Raw genomic sequence first — 23,081 nt, forward strand, 5'->3', positions numbered from 1 at the left:
TCTATGGTTGCGTAATTCTTTTTGTCTGATTGCATCGGTTAAAAACTATTTACGTACCTAAAAATGACCCTCACAAATCATCAAAGCTATACTTTCACAAAGTAAAGGTGCACAGAAGACGCCTACTTAGCATTTACCAAATTATTTTGGTTCACATAAAGTCTTCCTCACACCTTGTCAGAAGTAATTAGGGAGGGTGACGCTGCTCTCTCACGAGCGTGTGGAAGGTTTGCATTAAGACCACCAAACTTGGAATTTTGGCCTGGAGCCAGTTCACTGCGGTAGGTGAGCGATTAATTATGTTTCGCCTGAGAGGATATCTCAGATGTTTTTGCTCTATACTCAAGATTATACTTGAGGCTATTTGTGCTACAAGTGAGATATCTACGGGAAAGATCTCTATTTAAATGTTTAAGTAACTTAATAGCCTCAATCTGAATCAAAAAAGAAAAAAAATGTATGTATGGATTTGAAGTGTTTTCTACTGGTATTATGGCTTCCTACTGCATTCCAAAAACATGCTTGTTAGGTACATAGAAAAGTCAAAGTTGACCATAGATGTGTTTAAACTAACCAACTAACAAACAATTAGATGTTCACATCATGTCAACATTCACAGCATAGGTTGGAAAAATTACATAAAGACCAAAACGAATGTTAACTTGCATGAGGCTGTATTGAAGTCAAACAGATCTTTCCCCTCAAATATTTTTTTCTCTTCGGTGTGGCTCTCACTTACCTGTATATAAGGAACAGTAAAAACATTATTGATGTCCCTTCAGTTTTTTCTATTTCTTTTTATTTTGTTTCATTTTATACTGGTTGTTACACACAACCAGACATCACACATATGGCCTTCTGCTCCCAAAGCCCGAGCAAGTCCTTACAGATAAGCTACTGCTCCCCAGATTTCTGATTCCAGAGTCCTGAAAACTCGTGCACCGACAATAAAATAAGTTTGGTTCCAGAACAAAGGGAAGGATATTTTTTTTTTGCAGCATACTCCTAATCCCCTGCAGCATGGCTCCAATTTAAGGTACCACATAAACAGGCCCAGTCACACCCAAGCAAGCAAACACACACACACACACACACACACACACACACACACACACACACACACACACACACACACACACACACACACACACACACACACACAGTGTCCGGACCCTCTATCAGCATCAGTACCGCCAACGCACACAGCTTTCACGTGAGATTGATTTGATTTTGGATTTTTTCCAAGACTAATACAAACACACAGATAGAATGTGTGCATGACCGAAGGCAGTGGACGGCATGAGAGTTCGGAAACCGACAAGATGACTCACACGGTGTAGACTGAATGTGTCTGTGTGTGTGTCTATAGGTGTTGATGTCTCCAGCAGCGGGAACACAAAAGCAGACACGATGTGTTCTGATCCAACTCCTCCTCCCAGTCTCAACTCTGATTGTGTGTTCTCGTTCCTATATAAACACTGTGAGTCTTTCCTCCAGTTTCCTCACCTTGGCTTCTTTGCACCGGAATGAAAAATGAAGTGTGATGAATAGACAGAACACTAAAATGGAGGATTACACCCTTAGATATAATTTGTAAAAGCTGTACCGTTAAAAAAAAAAGAAAAGAAAACGCACACAGGTAATCTTGATGGTGTTGCTGACACCTTGCGTCACATTTCCATCCCGTATGAGACGGGATTACGTTAGGAAAATCGTTAAGAAAGTCTCGGCAAGGTGCTCATAGCCTGACCTGGGAATTGGGGGATTGTGTCTGTGTGTTTGAATTCGGCATTGTCTCAAGCACACAGTGGGCACAGAAACCCACTCAAGCTCAAGCATGCAAACCTTTGGCAAATTCCAACAAAGCTGTAGCTTTTGTTACTTCCATTCAAGTCTTCTATTGCACAGCAGCTCAGTGTAGAAGGAATTGACTTGGGTAACAAATGAATAGTGGTTTCGATTTTTTTTTGTCTTTCTGATGATGGACAGATATGTATTCTGTTGTACTGTGATGACCCACCTATAAGTTTGACTGCCATGCATGCCACCAACCTTTCTCATTCTCTCTCGCTGTATACTGGAATTTCCCCGTGTTGGACTGATAAAGAAATGTCAAATCAAAACCAAATCAAGGACCAACTCCAGACTAAACTTGGTGAGGTCGATCGGCTGGGACAAAGTAAAAGACACATTCAGCCCTGTTTACTTGGCCTTTAGACATTTTTCAACCCAGACGCACACTGAAAACATAAAATAAATAAAAAACATCAATTTCCCTTGACTTTTTTTCTTTTTTTTACCAACAGAGACAGTAATTCCTAAAATAAGAATTAAATGTTGACAAGTTGTGATTGTAAATCAATCACCCATTTTGCTGCGTTTGTTTAAAATAGAGGTCACCAAACTTTGAAAGCCTGAGAGATGCATCTTGGGGACAGATTAATGATTAGTTTGCATGTAAAAATTGCTCACCCACGTTCAAATTGCATCCCCACAATCCACACATACACACACCCACACCAAAAACTCAATAGCCTCCTTTTGGCCTCCTCATGCTGCTGCCCCTCCTCCTCCTCACTACTCTCATCCACTGGTCTCCCACGAGGAACTCTTGCTCCAAGCCTCTGGTACAACCGCTCACCCAAAAAAAAAAAAGAGAAAATAAAGCAGCAATCGCTCAACTCAATGATGGAAAAAGGACACACACACACACACACACACACACACACACACACACACACACACACACACACACACACACACACACACACACACACACACACACACACACACACACACACACGCTGTGCCAAAGAAGGAACGCGCAGGAAAAAAAGCATTAAGTTTAAGAGTGAGCGTTTTCTCTCTTGCTCTGAGCTTTTGGTCCAGGCCCACGGTGTCCCTGGATGCCAGAGTCTTTCATCACTTGGCAGCCTGGCTCTGGTGTTCACATCTAGCTGGGCTTGAGGCAAGCGAAGCACCGCTTGCTCTCCGCACAGAAAACATGAAAAACAAAAGAGAAAGGAAGGCTGAGACAAAGAATGTGAGGTAGGCTTTCATACAAAAAAAAACACCTCTGGACTTGTCCGTGGTTTCTTCACTGTGTGCCATCCTCCTCCTCTTCTTCCTCTTCCTCCTCATGTTCAGATGTGCTTTAGCTCCACAAGTAAACCACTTGTTACATAATCTTCAGCTATGGATCGCTTCCAGTAGTGAAGACCTCCTTAAGCGAAACAAGGAAGAAGATGATCCAGAGAGACATTAAAGAGTCACCTCTGATATTCTCCTCTGAATGTTGGAAAGCCTCTCTGGCATCATCAACAAAAAACAAAACGGTTTGATGCCTTTTGGACAACAAGGCAGAGTTCACATACTGATGAGCTCAAGGTTCCTTAAAAGTCTCAAGCTGAGGTTTTGTGATTTACTCACATATAATATGGTATTTCATTTTTATCTTCAGTTTATTCGGTATGATCTTTGCATTCTGGTTGTTAGATGATTCAGCTATTTACATCTAAGGACAATTTAGAGTCTTCAATTAACCGGAGAAGCATGATTTTGGATTGTGGGAGGAATCTGAAAACACCTGACCTTATTTCATGTAGATTGACATTTTTAGGTGTTCAATAGCAATAATGGAGTAAAGTGGGGAGAAGGCAAATGTGATCCCAACCTCCTGCGAGGCGAACAAACCGCACCAACTGTGCTCAACAATCTTTAATACTCTCACTGCTGAGCTTGAACACAGACTCACACAAGGCTTTATAAAGCACCCCCGCCATATGCATTCTATGGCCCTAGATATGCCACCATGACCAAGACACTTGGGCATGTCATGCAGGGCCCTGAGAAGAAGACTGATGCGTCTCGTCATTAAAGGCTGGTGGGCTTCCCCCGCGGCGAGATGTATGTTCCCGCTGTGAGGGCCCAGCGGGAATCCTCTGGCACCCCGCTACGATTTCTGGGAGCGGAAGCATCTGGTGGATGACGTTTTTCTTCTCATACTTGGGCCAAGTTGGAAGACACACAGATGCCTGTGTGGGCATTGCGTCAAATTGTATATGTGCAATCCCCGACGTGCAGACAGAGACAAAAAAAAAAGTCTGGAGCAAAATGTCTGCCACGTGGTCCCATGGGAGCCTGCCCGCTGTCCACAGCTCCTGCTGAGACTGCCCAGTGGGAGCTCCGCTGCTAGCGGCTAGCTGCTCAGCGGGGTGTCAGGGTGATACGGTCCAGGAGACTATAAGCCTAAGTGTGGTTTGGTGACCATGAAGGCCTTGTGCCTCAAACAGGCCAGAAAAAGCGAGCATTTGTCAGTCCCAAGGCATATGATCTTAGACATGGACGATTGTGTTTGTTCTTTTACAAACGTCGTTCCCATGGCCTCCACCCAAAGGGTCCTGAGAAATGATTTCAGACAACATGATCATCATTGGGATGGCTAAAAGCCCATGACTAAAATTGGTGATGAATAGATCTCATACATGTGAGAGTACGTAATTGCAAAAGTAAATGTGTTATCAAGAGTCTTACTCTTAATGCGCTTGAACCACAGAGACAGCTGAATCTCATTGATGGAGTTCCCAAACAACTGAAAACAACGAGCAAACATACAAGCCCTGATCTAACAATGATCAAATTTCCACAAGGAAAGCGCTATAAAACGATTGGAAACATGATTGGATTTCTTTTAGGAATTATTCTTTGTTATATCTGTTGGTTTTAAGACACTTTAATGGACTTGAATTTTTCAGTTTTCTACACTTTATCTGTATGAAATGGGATTTTGTGCAAATGTATACTATGGATGTGGAAGAATGACATTATCAAATTCAGAGTTTGAAGATGAACAATCACATTTTACCTTTCCAAATCCAAACTCACTAAAGTAGAAGAAGCTCAAAAGTTTAAGTTTTAACTTATTGTTTGAAAAAAAAAACTTTTTTTTCATTGTGTCAACACTCAATGTCTTTGGACAACAAAGCTTGTTTGGTAAATTAAGATCAAGCCTGTCATTATTATTATTATTATTAAAAATTACCGTGGTTGTGGAGAACAAAAGTCCGAGCTGAGTACGACTTTACACATATGTCATTGTGGGACATGTTAACGGGACATATTATATTCAAGATGCAAGACAGGTGATATATTGTCCAGTGTGAGAATAAAAGATATATTTGTCAAGGCACACGTTCAATTACCTCCAAAGAAAACCATTTTACACACACATCTATAAAACTGACCAGAAGTGAGATAATGAATTTAGACAAAATGTCTTGGGTGCTGAGGCCTTATGGTATAAAACGCCTCAATGCCAACACTGGAATTGAGGCCTGAGCAAAGATTGATGACCCCTCTCATGGCGGCTGCAGTTACCTGCCACAGTTCAGAGAGGACAAAACCTCTGGGCCGGGCCAGAACTAACTAAATTCGTGTCGTCCGCCCCTTTGCAAGGTATGGGAAAAATGGCCTCGACAGAAGAGCTTGAGAGATGAGAGAAGTGGAATGTGAATGGAGCCCAATAGAGAAAAGAGCTGAAAGGAAGAGGAACTCGGTCAATGGGAAGGGGGCAGGAGAAGTTGAATGCACCACTGCGTTGTCTACAGTGTTGATATTTGCCTCAATGGTTTCTTCTAAAGTGAGCGCTTTAAGCCAGCTCGACACACCAAATTTAGCCTTTGTGCACGGGGAGGCCCCTAGCTATCGTGATACAAGGTGAGGAGGCACTGGGGGCAGATGGAACCTGCTTGTCACCTCAATGGTCTCCTTTTTATCCCCCCCCGCGTGGCCTCCGTGGCCCGATCCGCCCATCGCAACCATTCACGCAGTTCTCTAGTGGGAACGTTTCGGGGACCCCGCGCTTTGGGACGGCCCAATATAATGAGCCCTTCTGCATGGCTTGAATGTGACATCATTGTTCGTTGCGGAGCCATTAAACCACCTCCTGGGCAAACAAGAGCGTCCCTTTTCCTTTATGGGACCAAAGAAGGCAACAAAGAGAAGAGTCATTGAGACACAGAGGAGCCGCCCTTTGTTTGGTATCCTTTCTGCTACTTCTCAATGCCTGGGCTGGAAAGGGGAGGACACTGTTGGTCTTTAGCGCTGCTCATATCGCTACAATCCCTTGTTTGGCCAAAGTGGAGATGTGAACTTAATTGACTTGAGTGGCCCCTGTGCACCGTATAGCCAAAAACCTGGATGACACAGAGAAGGTATTGTCCGTCCTCAAGTGTTTGTGGCCGTCCGGGGTCCAGGATGCTGAGAACCCGTGAGGAAAAAAAAAAGGTCGACGCCTGATAATGAAACCCTGGAGAATTTGAGATCGCGTGTTGTTGAAATAGCGTCATTATGTGACAGGGAACACCATTGTAGAAAGATAGGGATCACACCATGATGATTGAACTCTGAATGGGAAGTGGTACCTTGACTTTTTATTATTATGTGCCATACTCATATGAAATGAGGTAAAAAGTGCATAGCATGTGGTCAAGCTGAGCCAAAATCGCTAATGCACTCTCAGACGATTCTTGAACGGGACAGACAAACACACAAAAAACAAAATGCCGACACTCGCAAGGAGCTGCGCTAGGCCACACAACCCAAACACAGACACTCAAAGGCAGACTAAAACTCGATTTGACATATGAGGAAATTGAGTTACAAGCTTGGTCATGGAAGGAATTAAACTAACAAGTACGCTGAAATCGGCTAAAAAAAAAATTTCAATGAAAACCTTGTGGTTTACGTCAATTTCAAGAGAATTAAAAACGCATCGGGGTAAAGTTGTTCGGGTGACTCGGGGCTCCAGAGAAACGACTCTCATCCTTGGTATCCGAGCAGGCATTCGGAAAAAGCCAGGCAGAGTGATTGAGAGGTTAAAGAGAAAGTCATCACCTTTCCGGGTGCTGCCAATAGCCGCCGCGCCATCCATCTTGTCGTCTAATCAAGTTATCATATCAACAAATCTCCCCGCTGGGGCCCCAGCGGCTGACACTGCTGAGAAAGAAACTCCGAGGGGGATAACAAATTTCGAGCAGCAGGACACTGAGAGAAAGGCACTGGCCTGCCAGGCGCCAATGAAAGGTACCTGCGGCCTTCGGTCAAGCTCCCCCCCTGGGAATGACACTCACGCTGGGCACCACGCTGAGGACGTTATTCAATTAAGCTTCCAGTTATGTGGGCAACCTATTCTGCTACCCGGTGGGCCCTACAAGCCACCCACTGACAAAAAGCGCGGGAGTGAAAAGGTGGAAGCCATTTAAAAAGTGGAAAAGTGTCACAATATGGTTTATACAGTACAGCGGAACGTCAGTCATTCATAAATACCGTGTTGAAAGACCGACAGGCAGCCCTGAGACAAAATATTCAAATCGTAATCACATGTGCACGGTTATGCTTTGAAAGTTGAATTGTTGGATAGCGGGGGAACTCCTACTCTCAGGTTCGTGCCCAGTGTGCTGACAGCGACACTCAGCAGGAGTCAGCGGAAGAAAAGAGCTTGTTGGCTTGGTCCAACAGTTGACCTGCCACTCCAACGCTACCTGCTGCTCGGCCACAAAGGAGCCCCTCGGCGAGGCGCGTCGGGAAGAAAAGCTAGCCGGAGAATGACGGAGCTTCGGCTCAACAGAGCAGAGGGCCCTCGTCTATCCTCCATGACCACTCTGTCAATCCATGAATACCATTTACACCGCGGGAAGCCACTTTCCTTTTTTCCTCCTAATAGCCCCCCTGTTCTTCCATCTTTGCCTCGCACCCCTCGCTTACATTCACAGGAACCCTTTTTCGCTCTTCCCTCTTCTTTATAGGCCAAATGATGAGTGAGGCTCCCCAAGCATTGCAAATTGATTATAGCCCTAAATATTTATTACATGACAGCAGGAGGTCTGCACGGCAGCGATGTGAAAGAGAGGGAAGCGTGCTGGGTAGAGGAATGTGGGCTCATCCTCATCATTATGATCACACACTTTGTCAGTGTCACAGAGATACACACACACACAGCGAGGACATGCTATGAAGATAACTCACTAGGATATTAGGAACGGAGATCTACTTGCATCACAGTGGCATTAACAACCAATTTGGTCATTTTCATGCTCACACTTCAATGAGGATTATACATAATTACATTACATGTGGCACACAAATGCACCGTAGTTAAGACATTTTAAAGGCTATTGGAAAGTGTGACTAACTGCTGTCATGTACAATCCACAAACATTTGATTCAAATATCTTTGTCACAGTTTCTCTTCAAGACGACGCAATTTTAATTTCACTGCAAAAGGTTTGTACTTTTGGCTCACAGATTGTAGATTTTGTCAGTGGGAAGTAAACGTGGAACAAATCCAAGGATTTAAGAGCCTAGAAAATGTGTTATTCTAGATTTAGGTCAATAAATTCTCATTCGGGGTCATTTTCCCTTGCTGGACATACTGTACTGGAGCTTCACTGGTGAAATGGAACAGCCAAAGTAAACCAACAGGGAAAATCTACTCCATAATGCTTTTGACTTCCCAGTTTTACAAACTTGATGTAAGGGCTCAGAATGTTCCCATTATAAAACCTAGAATAACACTTTAGGTACTGTTCTTCGTACCATTTGAAAATCCTTACCTGAGAACCTAAGCACCGTATGACACAACAAAAATAATATTCAGATAAGAATAACACAACAAGGTTGCTCTGTGGTTGCTCCTCTGTTCTTCCTCCATCTGTTCCCTACTTCATCTTAACAATTGGCTGAGGAAAGCAGATTCCTCACAGTTCCCCCGAGGAAGGTAATGTTAAGTTAAGACGGTGGTAGGGACATTCACCTAAAAGCTCCATCAAATTTGGCATGGGCCAGACCTGGCCCAAGACGCTCTTGTTGCTCTACTAATAGCCCGCATCAGCAGAAAAACAAAGGCAACTTGTCAATTATTAGACTGCAGGACCGACTGCAGTGAATGGAGACGTCTAGAAGGAGTCATTGTACGCTGATTGAGAAGTTAGCTGTTAGTTGAGGTTCAGATGCAGTCCAATGTCCAGCTATGGAATAATTAACCAGAAACAACCATTTATCTTGACCAATGACAGTGCTAAAGACAAAAAGGCCTGACCAATCATTGACGGTAACACAGCTTCACAGCTGTGAGACTGCGCCCAACACAGGGAAGGAGGGACGTGGCAGTTTAACCACAATGCATCAACTTTACTGGCTACACTGATGGACGAGTAAAATGACCCAATGCCTGATCGAGTAACACATCACAAAAATGGGAAACTCTCCATTTTGCTGACTATGCACATCTATCTGTATCTATCAATATCTTGAAGCTGCGTAATGTTTGTTTCTAAATTAACTGACCCACAAAGACACATTTAGCATTCACAAGCAGGACTGAATATTTACAAATTATAAATCATGCAAAATGAACAAATATTAAAAAACCAAATCAATCAATGTATGACATCACACAATATTGCACAATTGCAAGAGATGAGGGCTTACCCTGAGTGGAATTAAAGAAAGTAACTCTGCAAGTGGGTATTTTTTTTTCTTTGGCTTTTTGTGAACCCAAAAGGCAATGCAGAAGGGGAGGCAGTTACAAGCGGATACAGCAGGGGGGGTAAGAGGTTAGGTGAAGGGGGGGAAGGGGGGCACTGTTACGGTATGTGGCCAACCCCTGGCACGCACATCGCCTCCACTTTTCACGCTGCTCACTCCCAAGGCTGGGCTCCCCCGACGTCCCTGGCCTCCTCCTTGTGCCGCTTTGTGTGCCCGCATAATCTCCCGGTAAAGGAGGCGACGCAGGTGGTCCCATCACCCCAACCCGTCTCCCCAGAATCCATCATCTAGCTTTCTTTCTCTGCCTGCATCCTCTCCCTCCTCTACACAAAAAGACACCTCACTGGCAGAGATAAACCTATTTTAGGGAAGCTGGAGAGGGGACCCTTAAACCCACCAACCCTTTACCTCTCACCTCATCTTTCCTCGTCTCCACCACCCCCTTTTGGGGAGAAAAGCATTGTATGTGTGTGTGTGTGTGCCTGCGTGGTCACGGGATCTACCTCTTTAGTCTCGCAGTGAAGCCCATCCACTCAATCCTCAGGGGACACAGGAGGTCAAGGGTGGCATTAAGGGACGGTTTAAATGGTGGTAATGTTGTTAACCCTAGAAAATGGCGCAAGTTGGTTCCAAGCAGGTGAAACCAGGTAAGAAAAAAAATAAAATAATATATAGATATACATAAATACATAAATATATAAATATATAAATATATAAATATATAAATATGTATTTATTTATTTATTTATTTATTTATGGTCTCTATATTGGAAGTGGGTCCAGATTTGTGTATTATTTTATTTTATTACTCAATGGGAACAAACTAAAATAATATCATATGTTTATCCCGACCACCATCCCTTCAAAGAAATCTATGGCGGAAATTGTTGACTATTCCCCCCAAGTGCTTGGCATCAAAGATGTGACGCAAGGCTAGGACAAAATGGAAGTCATTATGACTAATTAGCCGCTGCTCTTTAAAGCAGCAGGACCTGCCTTCTGCCGGAGGTCTTTGTGTGGGTCAGGGAAACATCACTGACAGCTTTATTGCAATAGCAAGGAGATGGGAGGTGGAGGTGAATTTGAGAATGAACTGGAAATTGTTTGTCCACTTTCTCCTCAAGAATGTTTCCTGCAAATAATGAAGGAAATGAGCCGAGGGACGAATGATGGGGGTTCTCGGAAGATGCGAGCGATGGGGGCTGCACATGATGAAATGGGCTCCTTCTTTCGCTGCCAACTGGGCATTCCTCAGGCTCTTCTAAGTATAACCCTAACAAACATGCACACATACACATAAACAGTTTAATAACCGTCATTCAGACGTGCGACCCACATCAGCAGCATCAAACACCTGAATACCTTCTTACCGCATGATTTCTAAGCCTCAACTCCCCCCTCGCTCGTCGGTTTTGTGTACTTAGAGTTCGTTACAACATGCACACCCCCCACACACGCATACAAATGCAGATGAAGACAATTTAACATCATGTGAGCCCAGCACACTAGTCTGCTTGGATTTGTGCAGGTATTCACTTTCTCTTTACAGCCTAGCATTGTTCATTGTCTCACGGTTGTTTCTCTCTGCAGCCTGTAGTGACGCACTGAAGCAACAATTCCAGTAAACTTCATTAACAAAGTTGGCGTGTGTCCCCGTGATTACGCAGGAAGAACTAAACCAGTTTTCAAAACACATGGGTCAAAAAAAGAAACCATCAAAGGATGTCGTGATAAAATTTGCACGTACAACAGATTAAAAAAGACCCACGTTCTGTACTAGCACACCTATTGTACAAAAAAGGGCCTAAAGGCATGTTCAGACGAGTTGATGGAGAAGAACCAACCGGAGAGCCCTGACCTCAACACCTTTGGGTTGAGAGACAGTGAAATAAAAAAAGCTTTTGAATGCAACAAACCTGTGGTCTTTATCAATGAAATCTAAAACCCTTCGTCTGATTTCCCGTCTGGGAGAGGAAGTGAGGCAATGCGGGAATCGTAGCAATGACCACCTCTTCTAATTCTCTCCTTCTTCTCAGTTTTACTCTTTCTGCTCCATATACTGCATGAGCCTTTTTCTTTCACAGTGCTAGTTATGCATTTGTTTTCATGTGAAGAACATAAAAGAGTTATTGTTAAAAGTCAGAGGTCTTACAGTCGCAAGGACGTGCTGCTGCAGCTGAATAAAATCGTTTTTCTGGAAACAAAAGCAAAGATTCACAAGGCGATCTGCATTTAAATGATCTGGCCGACGGAAGCAAGTCGTGAAAAAGTTTGGCTTTTAACAAGAGACAGTGAAAGAGACTCCTTCAACATACAGATCCCACCAACTGGCTATAAAAAGTTTTCTCGGTTAGGGGGTAACATGGTAACACGTTTTACTACGCTGCGGCGCTGAGGCAACGAGGACGCGTCTTTTGTTGGCGGCACGGAGGCAGCAGACAATGATGGAGGCGTGAGGGGAACAGGAATGCCTTTACAGTAGAAGCTCTCGGAAGTCGAGGTTTGGTGTGCGTCTGTCTGACGCTTTGTCCGTGTGTCAGTGTGTGTCCCTTTTTCGCTGACAGATACGACTGTGGGAAAAGCGGCCTTATTGTCTCGCCTCCATTTATTTGCAGTGTGGCTCATTCGGCCGATAAATGACGGAGAGGAGCGTAAATGAAACAAATTCAATTCTCCGCAGCATTGTGACTCGCCGACATGAATCACTTCTGATTATCTTCAAGCGGGCACGGTCCAGACATCAATAAAGCCACGTCTCGCGACAGAGGCGTCCGTGCACCTCTGCCGGGCTGTCACCGTCATCACGATTCATCATGATTTCTAACCATCATTAATACGGGTAGAATCTGCCGGCATCCGAGGGCCCTCCATAAAATATGTTAATCAAATCAGACCGCTCAAAGGGAGCTTTAACACAAATTGAATATCACTGATGGCTTCAGAGGAGGGGTCACTCTCAAAGAGGGAGGCCCTAACCCTGTTAGTCACACAGGTCGCCGCTCAATGATGCCGCATATTTCCAGTCACTGTCAATTACTCTGACATCGTGTGTGGAGGGGTTAGGCACAGGCATCGTTTCGGTGGGCTCAGCAACTGCTCGCGTGGAAGAAAAGATGCTAAACGCTCATCACAATCACTCTGTTCATGTTCAAGTACACACTGCAATAGCTTCAAAAAGGTTATTTTCCCCAAAAACGTGACCATCGCCGTGTCATCATAAAGCAATCCAAAATAATTGCTGCATTGTGTACTAATCTTAATTTGCGATGGAAGGAACGATTGATATTTATGGCAGAAAAAGTGAATAGAATTGACCACACAAGCTCTCTTTCTTTCTCAACCCACACCTAATGGCTTTTTTTTTTTAACAAAAACCTTGGAGCTAATTTTATTGGACCTAGATCCCGAAAAACAAAAGACTAGCCGATAGGCTTGCAGCACAAATCGCACAAACACACGTTTCTGACGCAAAGTGTAAAAACGGGCTTTTGTGGGCGTGTTTGTGAAGACAGACCGCATAGGTGAGGCAACAGAGAGTCATGAGGTGGGAGGCATGAAATAGAAACAGGATAGTAGAAAGCCACACTTGAGCTTTTCTTTTTTTTAACGCTAAACGACATGGACGGACAATATTGTATAGCTTCGCACAATCTGAGCACCCAGCATCTTGCTTTTTTTGCACACACTGCTTGTATCTCGACCACCAGCTCCACTGTGGCGCTAACACCTAAAAGAGGATTAAGCGTAGGTCCACGCCACATTTTAGGCCGCGTTTGCCTGGATAGACCCGAGGGAGGTGGGATAATTCTATTTTGAGTCTCTGAAAACTGGAGTGATGCAATAAATGTCTGCTGTGAACCATACAGTATCCAAAGTAAAGCCAAAAAGTCAAACAAAAAGATGCACACGGGCAGGGAATTAGCATTTTTGCTTCTGTGGAAATATTTATGTATTGTCATGCTCTTTCTGAAATGTCTATCGCTAACCGATGATATGACAGTGTCAAAATTACAGTAACTATTTGTACGAAAAATGCTTCCATATGATGGAAATAAAAGAATCAAATGGAAAACAGTAAGCGCACTGGTGCCTTGCCTTCCTCTACCATGTGACGGCGTATTCCATAAACTACATTGTGTGCTGTTCGTAACCTCAAAGCCTTGTACTATGTCGAGATCTATAATTGACGCCCTGTACTAATATGAATCTATTAACTCAACATGTCTATGAAAATGCTTTCCTCATATCCTGCACGTGTCTGACAGTGTGTGTGTGTGTGCGTGTGTGTGTGGTCGACGTTACACCTTAAACGCCACCATTATGATTTTACAAGGCAGTTTCTGATTTACTGACACCACTGGCCACCTTCCAGTTAATTTCCAAAAGAAGAATGCTGAACATCAAATCCTTCCAGCCCCCCCCCCCCCCCCTCCGACCCTCCAAAAATCTGCTTTCCCTTCCCCTTCATCTCAAAGGGGCCCCAAGTGTAAAATAAAAAGAGGCACGCGAGAGCAGACTTCATAGATCATACAGCCAAACCCAGTAAGTTGAGTGTGTTGCTCCCCTAGGCCACGATAAATGATCTCAGCCCTGCGTGTATATTCAAACAAACACCAAACACACTTAAAACATTACTGTCAAGCCAGCCAGGAGAGCACACGTGACCTCCGCAGACCTTACATACTCGTGCATGGGTCCACATGCAGAACATTCATGCATGGGAAATAGAACGGAACCTCAAAATGGACTAATATGTTAGATGGCGGAGAGGATGCAAAATTGAGTGTTGGCTAGCAACAGGTTGACTGGCCAATGGTACCAATGACATGCCCGGGTCACCGGATGATTTCGATGCCCTTGAAAACATCTTTGTCGACAAGGGTTAGGTTTTTTTCAATTTTTTTAAGTTGATGTCAAATTGGAGAAAAAGGACGCCTTAAAAAAATGAAAGAGAGCCTGTTTGTGTCATTCAAACCAGCCTGACAGTCTAGATCTTGGTATGGTGAGAACTTATTTGGCTGATTTGTTTATTTGTTGTGAAAGTCTAGAAGGGGAAGTATAAAGGGAACCCTCCCACTCAATTGGCCCCGGGTTTGAGAATAGCTGGAGGACAGTTCATACAAAGGCACAGTGTGATGGGGTCATCACCGTCACAGCTCAGAGTTGGGGGTTGTGCCAACTTGGTAAATGACAACTTGGTATGGTTGCCATGTCCTGATCTGCTCAAGTTGCCATGTCCTCATCAACATGTTTACGTACCGCTAACCTGGGGGTGGGGGGGGATGATGCTATACAGACCACTTGTAAAGGCTGCTGACTATAAAGACACAATCAGTGGCTGTCACGTGACCACGTGTGCATGAGGGGCTGTGCTGGTGAGAAAAAACACTGGATTTACATAGCTGTGTGCGACTTCAAACGAGGTGGTTGACATTTGAATGGGCTGCTAGCGGTGGGAGCCTCTGCTGGGCTTTTTGTCGCCTTGCAGGGTGAGCCAAGGAAAATGGGCAAGCCGACTTGCGGGATCCGAGTATAGACGGCTTGCCCTGTTTACTGGCTCGACAGGTTACCATAGGAGCGTCGCACAAACAGTGTGTGTGTGTGTGTGTGTCCATGCGTGCTTGCGTGAGACAAAGGAAGAGTGTGTGTGAGACGAAGAGAAGTGGGAAAAAAAAAGACACATATGGGCAATGAGTCATTCGGACCGCTTCTATTGTTAGCATCATGAATTAAGTTTTTAGGGGGTTGTGCAAGCATTTATTTGAAAGCCACTTTATACATGTAAGGGGAAACGTCGTGATCGGTAAATCATGATCGATCCATTGGGCCAGACAATTTTGGACATCTTTGTGGGAACAGTTGGAGAAAGACCTTTTCTGTTCCAGCATGTGGCCATAGAAGATGTGGGGGAACTTGGGAATCCTGGAAAGCCTTAACAAATCTTTGGGATAAACTAGAGCAGGGGTCACCGACGTGGTTCTCACAGGCACCAGGTAAAGCCTGTTCTAAAAATAGGTTTCTAGTGATGGGACGATGTAATTTTTTTTTTTTTTTTTTAAATGTTGTAGATCTCGCCGTTGCAAAATAAATTCAGAATTCAAAAACCCTATATGTATACACTGAATGAATATATATATGAGGTTATTATTTTTAAAATAGATTATTTTCAGAACCACAGCGCAAAATGACTCCAAACGGCAAAATGTGCTTATGGTTGCAAAATAATATATCATTGACTGTGTAATTAGTTTACCTTCACGTCAAGCTAATTTGGAAAATAAAAGCGAGGGGGAGGGCGGGGGTACAGCCTAAAGTGCTCCCGTACAGCTGCAGCTAGACGTCATAGCACATCCAAGCATAACAGAGTCAACATCACCAGGAATAAATGTTAGTGTAGCACACGGGGGGGGGGGGGGGTGGAGGGGAAAACCCTTTGCTCCTGAAAAGGAACACCTGCACCAGGGATTGAGTGTTTGCCTTTGGGAGAAGGGGAGGAAGGCTTGTGAGTGACCGTGTAAAAGTGTTCATGCGGGGTTAAACGTGAGGCTAATGTCAACTCGACTCACACATGCCTAACTTTACAGACACAGGGTGGGATTGAAACACGCTGATCCACCTCCACCCACGCAGCTCCGGATCCTGTCTCTCCCGCTCCCATTTTTCCGTGGCGGCTGGCTGGCCAACGAGCCGTGCTGCCGGCCTCAGTGGCGCTCGCCCTGTCTTGGAGTTTATTGTGGGCGCGGAGCCCGGCGCGGGGCCCGGCGCGGAGGCAGCCAGTCAGTCAGGCGATGCGGTGGACGGCAGAGGGGTTGATGCGTGTGTCAGAGAGGCGCTCTCCCACATTCCCCTGGCGGCTGGCAGCAGGCCGGGCCTTGCGGAGAGAGGGGTGGTTCGCCTCTTTCTCACGACCTCTCAGGTTCCTGCGCTCATCTGGGAGCTATTCATTTCCTGCCAGAAAACAGCCTTCCTCTGCAACTGCAGGAGGAAGGGAGAGGGAGGGGAGGGGGGGGGGCTTGTCTTCGAAATGAGTCCAGGGCTTGGTACAGCAAGCCCAGGGCTTAAATCATAAAGCTCTCGCTTGTCTGGGCCGCAATCAAAGACAGCCCCGGTGACGGGCCAATAGCGAGAGGGAGCGAGAGAGGGAGCCTAACCATGACTTAGCGAGAGAGAGAGGGAGAGGACCATATGGTAGCACTTAGCAGCCAAAGAGGAAGCAGAGGAGTAACTACCCCCACCTCTCTCTCTCTCTCTCTCTTTCTCTCTCTCCCTTTGCTCCCTGCACGCACGCGGAGTGTGGGAAAAGTTAATGGACACGCATGGCGGCTAACCCCCCCCCCCCCCGGTCGTGTTGTGACATGTGTGCGGTCAGTGCGGCAGCTCGGCCACTGCGCCGGGTAATTGGAGAGGCTCGTAAAGCTGTTCTGCGGACGGGAAGGAATCATGAAGATGTTGAGGGAGGCGGGTGGGATCAGGGATCCAGCAGCTGGGTGTTGTCCGGGTCACACCACGTGCCTCCCAGACGTCCCGTGTCCAGCTGTGGCTCCGGGGCTCTTGGGGCAGGAAGCCCGACGCTGCGTTCGAGTGCAGCTGGACCGCTCTGGGAATGGCTTTGAATATGTATGTGTGTGTGAGAGAGTCAGTCTTTTGCGTGGGGATGCTCTCCTTCACATGAGGTCCATTTCTATCCTATGCAGTAGGCCTTTCCTTGAACCCCCCCCACCCTCCAACACACACACTCAGCTTGCTCACTGTGCCCTTTGGCCAGGCACGTCCTCAAATGCAACACAAGACACCAGCACATACACATGGCTACAATCAAATAGGGATACATGCCCCCCCCCCCTGCATAAAGGTGTGATGGAAATTTAAAATGATGGCACTTATCCACACTTTGTGCCTCTTAGCGCGTTGATAATTGCAACCACCTGAACGCTACGCACAAACAGCCTTCAAAGAAGAAGGGCCGCACTGGGATAGCTGGAGGGGGCACCCACACCTGGGCAAAGTAGAGCGCTACCACATGGCTGGATGTTAAACACAAAACCTCCTGGCATCACACTGCAGTCACGGCTCTGATTAAATACACGGGACACTATGTTAGGATGCTGTCAGGCACCATGAAGGCTGAAGAATGCCTTTCTAATAGGATATCCATCGTAATATAATGCTTCTGTCTGCCTTCACATTTGTGTGGATTAGTGAAATGTCCCAAAAGTGCTACAATTTGGCATTCAGCACCAAGGTCAGCTTCTCTACAGCTATTCACTGTTCTTTTAAATGAATACCACACACAGACAAAAGTGTAGTGTGTTTTCCATATATATTCACATAAGATGCTTCAATAATATTACTCGCCAATTGATCTCCATCACCATGCAATGAAAATAATGATGTCATATGACCACGACAGCAAAATGTTTTTACATGTCACAGGGCAATGGCCATGCTTATGAAATATCAACGCCTTTATTAAGATTTCAGATGGAGCCGGAGCACACTCAGGACTGATCAGCAGCCAAACAAGCACTTTAAGACAAACAATTATTCACACTCATATTCAAACCTATGGACAGAGTGTTTAGTTAATTTAGTGTCTAAGATTGGACCCTGAAGCTCATAACTGTGAGGAAGACATGCTAACAACCAGTCCACTAAGCAACCTATTTTGCTCTTTATTGTGGAAACATTCAAACGCACAAAAAAACTCAAGTGACTAAGAACTCAACATGAAGTGGAAAACAATGACATCATGTTAGCGTGACAGCCAAATATCGTCATATCAAAACACTTACCCAGAGTGGAACATTTACATTAAGTGTGGTTGGTTCAGTGGCTTTAAATCCATTCATCACTCACATTCAACTATGAACAATTTAGAGTCTCCATTGAAACTAAGACGCAGGTTTTTGGAAAGTGTGAGGGAGCCAGAGAACCATGAGGAGAGGATGCAAACTCCCAACTATCTGCTGGAGTCCAGATTCAAACACCCAAATTTCAGAAAGGCAGATGCGCTCGCCGCTAAATAACCCTGTTAAATAAAATATTTTAAAAAACTGCAATAAAATGAGACTGCATGCTACAAATGACATAAAGTGAAGCATAATGACCTTATTGAGCACGCCTTAATCAGAGCCACATCTTTGTAGGCACACGTTTGAAGCTGACGAGACCATATTGCAGGAACCAGAGTGCAGTGCGCCTTTGTGCTGCTAGATGGCGTACGTGACCACTGAAAGACACCTTAGGTGTGAACCTGGCCCACAGTCAAGAGCGCTGATCGTTTAACTTCAAACACTTTTGCTTTTTGGATGAGTTGCTAAATTGGTCTGCCGCAGTTGAAAAATATTGTATGTCTGTCAACATCCGTTTGGTTCTTAAGATAAAACTTTACCTCTGAAATATTTTGCGCTAAACAAGTTTTGTTTTGTTCCACGCTTGGTTTTTTGCAAGTATTTGACCAAAATTAACATTTCCTCAAGCTCCAAGCGAACTATCATACTGTTGTTCAACTTGAAATTAAAAAAAAACTTGAAAAACCAACAAAGGTGTGAAGTAACAAATTTATTTGTCTTCCAAAACGAAGAACTGTATAAGCGCGTTAAGCATCTTTGGCTTCAAAAAAGTAGGAAAGACAACTGTATATACTTATATATTTAAAAAAAAAAAAAAAAAAGCAGTGAACGGACTTCCACAATACAAATCTTATTTCAATATGAACTTTACTCGCTTTGTTAGCTGTACAAATATAGTGCATACTCTTTTTCCATTTGATAAAAAAAAAAAATTCTAACATTGAGCAACATGAAGAACTAGCAAGTGTCATTTGAGAGTCTTTACGTTCCTTGACTGTGTTCACCATGGTCGCCACACCGAGTCCGTGTTTCCCGATGGGGCTGCGGGAGAGACGGCAGCCGGCACCGGAACCGGCGTCCCGGGGCTATTGGCGTAGACGGGAATGACGGGGCCGTTCGGGGCAAACGCCGCGTTGGGTATGAGGAAGGCAAACTGTCCGTCCGTTGCAGGCACAATCTGGAAGCCGCCGTACACTTTGGTGGCGTCCGAGTTGGGTAAAGTGGCCGGAGAGGGAGCTCCTTTACAAGGCACTCCGCTCATGGGTAGCACCTGCGGGGCAGACCCGGGGATCTGCACCATGGGCTGACCAAACGAGGGGTGCGTTGGCCCGGCCGCCGGGGGGATCTGGTGCTGGCTGGGATAGTTCATGGCATTGATCTGCGTCATGCAGCTGGCGAGGTGGCCGAGGAGCCGCGTTCGGACCTCAGTGTTGACGCCCTCGCAGGTGGACAGAAAGCGGGTCACTTCGTTCATGCACTCGCTGAAACCTGCGCGATACTTTCCTAACACGGTGGGATCGGTATTGAGCACAGCTGCAAAAACAAACAACAAAAACGACGCCAATTAACGTAAGATTCCAATTTTAGTATTATTTTATTAATTGCGAAATGTGTGGTTGATTATATAGTCATGCGTCCTCTGTGGAAACGAAACTTACCGGTCATTTGAGCTCTCTGGAGGTTCCGGAGATGTTTCACAGTCATCTCCAGGATGTCTGCTTTCTCCAATTTGGAATGTCTGGAGCTCTGTACAGGAGGAACGCACAGTTAGGCGACCACCTCCACATTTGTATCCGCTTTTGGGGATTTTTCCCCCCCCTCCAACTGGACCCCAAGAGCGTGAAAGTATACGTACATCTTTCTTGAGCGCGTCCAAGATGAGAGTTTTAAGCTGGCCCAAACTCTCATTGATCCTGGCTCTTCTCCGCTTCTCCATAATTGGCTTGGAAGACTTTAAGAAATAACGAGTGGGGTGTTAATAAATATCAACGTATGCGTAAAAGGCGCAGTAAGTTTCTTCATATAGAAGTGGTCCATGTTGATAAACTCACCTTTCTATGCTCGGAGGCTGTTTTGGGTTTATCGGGGGTCGAGTTCATGCTTGCTGGGGTCGCAGCGACCAGAGACGAGGACGATTTTTCCATCATGTCGGCAGGCATCTTAACGGCAAAATCAATTATCCCTCAAAATGCAGCAAAATATGGTCCACCGATGCAAAGATGATGAAAAAAAGTCCTGCGTCAGTGCACCAAGTTAGAATCCGAGAGGGCGACGTGCCGCTGCGTGTGCGTCTGTGTGTGCCGGCGCGTCTGCGTGTGGCGTGTATTTATATCTTGCCCCGCACGCGAACGGCTCGTGTGAAACTTCCCAAACTTTCTTTCCCACACTAACTTCCCACCAATCAGGACGAGGCGCACGCGGCCCGGGGGAGGACGGCTCGTGGTCGGCGCCCTTCCATTGGCTGCGTGTCGGGCCGCAGCTGGCGGCCAATGGCGCGCCGCCCGGGCTGAGGGCGCAGCCGGGAAACTGCCTTCCAGTCTTCAATCATCACACGGCGGGCACCCGCACCGGGAGCAGGCGCGAGCGGCGAGGCACCCTTTCGCTCCCGGGGCGCCAAGATAAATAATTACGGCACACGTACACGCGATATGAACGCACCCACGCTGTCTTAACTGGGCTTGACATTAGAAAAACACGCTGGCACGTTCCACTAAACCTGATTTTGCGTATAAGGGATTAAAAATAAACTGGCTATTCATTTTAAAGTACTTTATTCTAAACGTTCATCTATTCATCTAGCCATCCATCTAATTTATGTTTCTCTCCCTGAGAGTTTCACAAACTTTCATCTCAAGACGAAGACATCAGGTATGACATACATTATAAATACAATCAAAAGCCAACATGACAAAACAGGAGGATGTGTAGAATGTCCCTAAATAAAAAGAATACTTCTTTAGGTGCAGAATTCAACTTGCAACCACATCAGCAGGTCTCCACAACAAGTGCGTCTTTATTCCTGTCATTAGACTGGAATTAAATCAAGCGTGCACTCTTATGTGCGCTTGCCTGTACAGATGTTTGTCATTTAATCACGCGTGGAGTCGTGCATGTAGAGCACGTGCCAGGCTGTTTTTACGAGCACGGTGCGTGGAGATTTGGCCGACGGGCAATAGACGCGGAAAGGGAGGTGAGGGTGTGGGGGGGGGGGTGAGGTGAGGAGAGGAGGGTGTGTGGTGCGTGGCTGAGGCAGCAGCGGTGGCGGCGTCGGCTGCGGTGGTTTACATTAGAGGGGAAGGTAAATAGCAGCTGCTGTTTTAAAAGCCTGGGAAAACCACGCCTCCCGAGCGAGCTGGACCCGGGCTTCCTTATCGGAATGCGAGCCAGAGCAAGCAGAGAGATTTGTTGCTCGCAGATGCCGCCTTCCTCCCCGCCCGTGTGGCCACCACGCAGCCACCCCCGTAGCCAGGTTTCCTAATAATTCCATTTGCTTATCTTTATTGCGGCTGCAAGTAGTCGGGCTTTCTCAGGGTTACAAATGCAAGATTGCAATCTGTATTTGAAATTTTGAAATGACGCTCGTCAGATTTCTCTGCACTCTTTTTTTTTTCCTCAGCACACGTCCAGTCGCCGCAGAGACCGCGACGCGTGGCGCGCAGGCGACCGAGGGGAAGGCGCGCCTCTCGCCGGCTTGCCGCCTCCGTCCGCGGGGCGTCGCCGACGGCCAACCCGCTGCCGTGCCGATTTGATCGGCAGGCGCACGCGGCTGAGGCTCAGTCAGGGAGGGGGAGAGACAAATGAAAACTTCGCACAGCCAATAGGGTGAATTTTCGCTCCTTTTTCTACCACACAAAACATTGAAGGAATAATCATTCCAAACAATTAAAGCTAGGGGAATACTTGGAAAGTGAAATTTGAAAATGGCAATGTACTAAGATATTAAAAAAAAACTATTGATTGCATGTATTCAACTACTCTTGTCCTAAAAAATATTCCAATGACGTTAATAGCTATCAACCTCATTTGAAGATTAATAGTCTAACATATTGCTATCATGTCCAACCCATGCACAATTGTCTCAATTGAGTAAATCCAATGAAGCGAAGCCCGCCCCCCCTCAGTGTAAATGTAATGAGTATTGGTTTCGGTATCGGCAATACTGACCCTGCTTGCTTTTCCTCACATTCCTATCCATACCAAAACATGCAATATCACTCACAATGTACACTCCAACATATACCACAAAACTGAATAGATGGGATTTTAAAAATAGCTTTATAGCTCTCACACATTTCAACCTATTAAATAAACACAAAACATTCCATAGCACCTCCATGTTCTCTCTCCTCTCACTGTGAAGAAATGAGACACTACTGTACAACACCACTTTGAGGGAACAAAAAGACTTTCACTTACACATTTCTCCCGAAAAGAGGGTGCTTGCTTCAAACTGTTTGTCACTCCTAGTTGATGTTGACTGTAAAACTAAACAATGTATATTGAAACAGCTAAATAAACATCCACAACATAGAATTTAATCGAACAAACATATAATGCAAAACACCCAGAAATGAGCATAGACGTTATGGTTGAAAACTCAAGTACTGCTATGTCAACACACTCAAAGCAAAGAAATACTGTATGCAAACAGTGGATACAACAAAAATGTATTTGCTGGTATCT

The 23,081-nt window shown here is 45.4% G+C and overlaps 1 protein-coding gene across 3 annotated transcripts in view; it reads right to left on the minus strand.

Annotated features, from left to right (window-relative positions):
- Nucleotides 1-19,115: 19,115 nt before the first annotated feature.
- The window catches only part of hes1 (hes family bHLH transcription factor 1), a 37,778-nt gene continuing 33,812 nt past the window's right edge, over nt 19,116-23,081 (minus strand). For all 3 annotated transcript variants that reach the window (XM_085927930.1, XM_085927932.1, XM_085927931.1), the window contains exons 3-6: nt 20,450-20,557; nt 20,254-20,349; nt 20,057-20,144; nt 19,116-19,931 (exon numbers count right to left, since the gene is read on the minus strand). In XM_085927930.1, coding sequence (XP_085784056.1) covers nt 19,399-19,931; nt 20,057-20,144; nt 20,254-20,349; nt 20,450-20,557 — 825 coding nt within the window. In that variant the 3' untranslated portion in view covers nt 19,116-19,398. The remainder of the gene's footprint in view (nt 19,932-20,056; nt 20,145-20,253; nt 20,350-20,449; nt 20,558-23,081) is intronic.

This window comes from Syngnathus leptorhynchus, chromosome 13, assembly GCF_054491065.1.
Source record: "Syngnathus leptorhynchus isolate UIUO chromosome 13, UIUO_Slep, whole genome shotgun sequence".
In the NCBI taxonomy this organism is placed as follows: Eukaryota; Metazoa; Chordata; class Actinopteri; order Syngnathiformes; family Syngnathidae; genus Syngnathus; species Syngnathus leptorhynchus.